Source organism: Mandrillus leucophaeus, unplaced genomic scaffold (genome assembly GCF_000951045.1).
Source record: "Mandrillus leucophaeus isolate KB7577 unplaced genomic scaffold, Mleu.le_1.0 Scaffold374, whole genome shotgun sequence".
Taxonomy (NCBI): domain Eukaryota; kingdom Metazoa; phylum Chordata; class Mammalia; order Primates; family Cercopithecidae; genus Mandrillus; species Mandrillus leucophaeus.
This window is the reverse complement of record NW_012103965.1, coordinates 1,855,068-1,860,565: the sequence shown is the minus strand read 5'-3', so window position 1 is coordinate 1,860,565 and position 5,498 is coordinate 1,855,068. Positions and strand designations below refer to the sequence as shown.

Genomic DNA, 5,498 nt, shown 5'->3' with positions numbered 1-5,498 from the left:
AAAAAAAAAAAAAAAAAAAAAAAAATTACCACACCTGTAATCCTAGCACTTTGAGAGGCCAAGGCAGGTGGATTGCTTGAGCTCAGGAGTTTGAGACCGCGTCTGGGCAACATGACAAAACCCCATCGCTGCTTAAATATTCAAAAAATTATCCACACGTGGCAGTGGGAGCCTGTGGTCCCAGCTACTTAGGAGGCTGAGGCGGGAGGATTGCTGAGCCTGGGAGGCAGAGGTTGCAGTGACTGAGATCATGCCACTGCAATCCAGCCTGGGTGACAGAGTGAGACCCCATCTCAAAACACAACAACAACAACAAAGCAACGACAACAACAAAAACCACAGAACAGAAGTTAGGCTTGATTCTGTTATATTTTCTGTCTTGCTTAAATTTTTATTTTCAAAATTTTCAACATTTCACTGTATGGTGAACATTTTAATGTATTTATTTTCAGTAAATATGGATCTATAGGAACATTTCAGTGTCTGATATTCTAAGTATACAATAATTTATTCAATCTGTCCTTTGTTGATAGACATTGTTTGCTTCTTATAAACGCTTTAAAAGTTTATTTATATGTACATTTCCCAACAGTTTAAATGAATAAATTCATTAGTTATCAGATGGCTATATATATATGTATATACTTTGTTGGTTTCTTTTTGAGACAGAGTCTCACTCTGTCATTGTCCAGGTTGGAGTGTAGTGGGGCTATCTCAGCTCACTGCAACCTGTGTCTCCTCAACTCAAGCAATCCTCCCGCCTCAGCCACCTGAGTAACTGAGTAACCCACCACCTAGGCTGGCTAATTTTTGTATTTTTAGTAGAGGCGGGATTTCACAGTGTTGGCCAGACTGGTCTTGAACTCCTGGCCTCAAGGGATGCACTTGCCTCAGTTTCCCAAAGTCCTGTCATTACAGGTGTGAGCTATCATGCCCGGCCACCAGATTATATTTTTAAAAAGCATGTTATCAAGTAGTTCTTCAAATAATCTGTAACCAACAGTATAGGTTATTACCTATACTGTTATATAGGTAATCTGTTAGATTAATATACAATTAATATATTAGATTAATTTTATCATAATATATTCTAATATGTTATTCTAATATTTAATTATATATTATTCTAATGTTATTCTAATAATATATTATTCTAATGTTTAATTTTCTTGTCTCCTTCACTGGAATGTGAACAACCTAGTTTGTTGCTAAAGCCATTAATGAAAATTAGGCATCTTGAAGAAATACGTATTCTGCAGCCGAAGTTACCTCCTTCAATTGCAAATGTTAATATTATAAATCCAATTTTAAATAAAGTACCTAATAGTCATACTTTTCTCTAGCTACTTATTAAACTAGTCGTTCTTATTGTTTTATCATTGCTCTACATGTTGATGAACCATGAACCCTCCCTTCCTACCACAAGCATTTATTGAATTGATTAGCTGTGTGCCAAGCACTCTTTAGTCTTTACCTTTTTTTTTTTTTTTTTTTTTTAAAGACAAAGTCTCGCTCTGTCACCCAGGCTGGAGTGCAGTGGCATGATCATGGCCCACTGCAGCCTTGACTTCCCGGGCTCAAGTGATCCTCCCATCTCAGCCTCCTGAGTAGCTATAGGCACGTGCCACCATGCGTGGCTAATTTTTCTGTTTTTGTAGAGACAGAGTCTCACTATGTTGCCTGGGGTGGTCTCTGACTTCTGGCCTCAAGCCATTCTACTGCCTTGGCCTCCCAAAGTGCTACGATTATAGGTATGAGCCACTGCACCCGGCCTAATCTTTATCTTACTGGTCCTTTCGGCCTTAACTTGATAAGTCCCCTTTTCCTGGCTTTTGGAGCACATACTCTTCTGTTTATCCTTCTTTTCTCCTGACTCTTCCGTATCAATTTTCTTCCTCTCTCTTAGTTTTTCCCTCTGTTTCCTTCCTCTTGTAGACACTACAAACACTAGCTTCTTGTAGTTTGGTATGTCTCATTATGCTTCTTCCTCATGGTTTTAATTACTACCTCTATACTGATGACTCCTATCAAACCTCTCTTAAGCTTTATATTTAGCATTCTAAAACCCCATTGCATTTTCCAAAGTTTCCCATATTCAGTGTCCTTAAAGTTTATCATCTTTTTTCCAGACTTACCCTTTTTTTTTTTTTTTTTTGAGACAGGGTCTTGCTCTGTCGCCCAGGCTGGAGTGCAGTGGTCTATCTTGGCTCACTGCAAGCTCCGCCTCCCGGGTTCATGCCATTCTCCTGCGTCAGCCTTCCAAGTGTCTGGGACTACAGGTGCCCACCACCACGCCCAGCTATTCTTTTGTATTTTTAGTAGAGACGGAGTTTCACCGTGTTCGCCAGGATGGTCTCGATCTCCTGACCTCGTGATCCACCTGCCTTGGTCCCCCCAAGTGCTGGGATTACAGGCGTGAGCCACCGCGCCTGGCCTTTCCTGAGCCTCCCAAAGTGCTGGGATTACAGGCGTGAGCCACTGCGCCTGGCCTTTCCTGACTTATTCTTACATTCTCTGTCTACAAAATAACATAATCCTTGAAGTTTCTCAGTACTGGCTGGGCGCGGTGGCTCATGCCTGTAATCCCAGTCAAGGTGGGCAGATCACTTGAGGTCAGGAGCTCAAGACCAGCCTGGCCAACATGGTGAAACTAAAAATACAAAAATTAGCCTGGCGTGGTGGTGAGTGCCTGTAGTCCCAGGTACTTGGGAGGTTGAGGCAGGCAAACTGCTTGAACCTGGGAGACAGAGGTTACAGTGACCTGAGATTGTGCCACTGCACTCCAGCCTGGGCGACAGAGCGAGACTCCATCTCAAAAAAAGAAAAAAAAAGCTTCCCAGTACTGCTTCTACTGTCAGTCTAGCTTCAAGTTCTACTGACCCTCTGGATATTTCCCAAATTTAGCTCCTTTTCTTGTAGTAGCAGGCTGTCGCATCCAGATTTGTTCTGTTCTCTATATTATTGGTAAAGCAAGCTATCTGAATTATATCTAACTGTGTTTTGTTTCTTGGCTGCCTGCAGTTTTTATCTGAGTTGTATCTGACTGTGTCCCTTCCTTATGACAGGACAGAGTCTCTGTGACTTGGTCTCACTACCTCTCTAGGTTTATCATTTGCTGCTCTGTGCTTTGTTTATTTTGTTGTAGTAAGATACTTTTACCATACGTTTCTATACTTCATTGTACTTTGAAGCAAACTAATTTCTGACCAGCATGTCCCTGTTCATTTTGCTTGGTTTAGCCTTTAAAATTTAATGTAATCCTCTTCATCTGGAAGAATTTGTTTTCTCTAGCATGGGTCAAAGGTACCATTTCTGTGCCTCCATTGTGATTGTGGTACTGATCATGTAATAGTAAAGGGTGTTTATTTCTTTGTTCTTGTAGATAGAGATTGTTCCGTATAGTGAAAAAAAGGTTTTGATGCATAAAATAATGGCTCAGTAATTTTTGTATTTTTGATAATGAGTATCTAAAAATTTTAGGTTGTTAATATCATCTATTTATTAATTATTTTCTTTGTAAATAATGACAAAATCCAAGCTAACCTTGAGAACTGTTCTCCACATGGATGGAGATGTACTCAAAGAGTACAAATAATATAATTTTTATCACAAAGGAGATTAATGTATTGCTACTGAAAACATCAATGCCAGAATCCAATGGCATTTAGCTTACCTGCTAATTTGAAATATTCGTTACTTCTTCTTTGCCCCTGCCTAAAATTTGTATGCGTGTATTAAAGTTTTGTCTTTTGAAAATTGAGGGTTAAGAATTTTGGCTTGGCATGGTGGCTCGTGCCTATAATCCCAGCACTTCTGGAGGCCAAGGTGGGAGGATTGCCTGAGCCCAGGAGTTCAAGACCAGCCTGGGCAACATGGCGAGATCCATCTCTTTAAAAAAATATATATGTATATATACTTATTTTCTAAATTAGATGTGAAAATATTAGAATTATGACTAAATGTCATAGAGTTTGTTTTACTTAACCAAAAAAGAAGTGTAATGTTTGCCAAGTTTTCTTTTTTTTTCTTTTTATTTATTTATTTTTTTGAGACAGAGTCTCGCTCTATTGTCCAGGCTGGAGTGCGGTGGCATGGTCTTAGCTCAGTGCAACCTCCGTCTCCCAGGTTCAAGTGATTATCGTGTCTCAGCCTCCCAAGTAGCTGGGATTATAGGCGTGCACCACCACGCCTGGCTAATTTTGTAATTTTTGTAGAGATGGGGTTTCGCCATGTTGACCAGGCTGATCTTGAACTCCTGGCCTTAAGTGATTCACCTCTCTTGGCCTCACAAAGTACTGGGATTATAGGCGTGAGCCACTGTGTCTAGCCTCAATTTTTCTTAGGAACCAGGTTGAAAAAAATTATGAGAGACCTCTTTTTTCTCCTGATTTCTTACCCATCTTTTGTTTCCAAATTGCAGTTACAGATGTAGAGCTAAAACGACTGAAGGATGCCTTCAAGAGGACCTGTGGACTCTCATATTACATGGGCCAGCACTGCTTCATCAGGGAGGTGCTTGGGGATGGAGTGCCTCCAAAAGTTGCTGAGGTAATCGTTTTGTTCTAAGTTTTCCTTTGAGGTAGTTATCCACCAGCCTAAGTTCCTGAGGGGCCTTCTGCTCTTAACAGATTTGATCTTACCTGTAGTTATTTTTCTTCCTGAGTGGGTAAACAAGGTTTTGTTTTAGATGTCAACATGGCTATGTTCTTAGAGGCCAAATGGGAGTACTACAGAGCTGTAATTCTGTTTCTTTTGTACTTTTGAGCTTTAATAGCCACTGATTATGATCATGGGAACATTTCCATGATTGGCTTCTTATTCTTAAAAAGTTAATCTCTGTGACATAAAATTTTTTATGTTGCAAGTACGTTTTATAAATTTTATGTTAAATAAAACTTTTGCATATAGTAAAATGTAGTTAATTCTATAAAATTAAATGTTGCAAATGAAATACTAGCTTATTGGGACTTAATTAAATTTTTATTTAAGTTCTAAAATGTTTAGGTAGAGATAAAATGTGCTAACTTGATATAAATATTCTCTTTCTAAAAATAATATGTTGAACCAGGCGCCACTGTGCGTACCTATCGTCCTAGCTACTTAGGAGGCTGAAGCAGGAAGCTTGCTTAAGCCCAAGAACTCGAGTCCAGTCTGGGCAACATAGTGAGACACTGTCTCTAAAAAAATAAAATAAAAGTTTACTATTTTGTAGTTATATACACAGATGTGCATTTTGTGATTCTAAATGAGAAATAAGAATAAAATTTATGCCGGGCGCGGTGGCTCACACCTGTAATCCCAGCACTTTGGGAGGCCGAGGCGGGAGGATCACAAGGTCAGCATATCGAGACCACGGTGAAACCCCGTCTCTACTAAAAATACAAAAAATTAGCCGGGTGAGGTGGCGGGCACCTGTAGTCCCAGCTACTCAGGAGGCTGAGGCAGGAGAATGGCGTGAACCCAGGAGGCGGAGCTTGCAGTGAGCCGAGATCCTGCCA

The 5,498-nt window shown here is 40.0% G+C and overlaps 1 protein-coding gene across 1 annotated transcript in view; it reads left to right on the top strand.

The window, feature by feature from the left end:
- The window catches only part of USP32 (ubiquitin specific peptidase 32), a 255,762-nt gene that overhangs the window by 60,504 nt on the left and 189,760 nt on the right, over positions 1–5,498 (top strand). Inside the window, exon 2 of the mRNA XM_011990240.1 lies at positions 4,421–4,548. Coding sequence (XP_011845630.1) covers positions 4,421–4,548 — 128 coding nt within the window. The remainder of the gene's footprint in view (positions 1–4,420; positions 4,549–5,498) is intronic.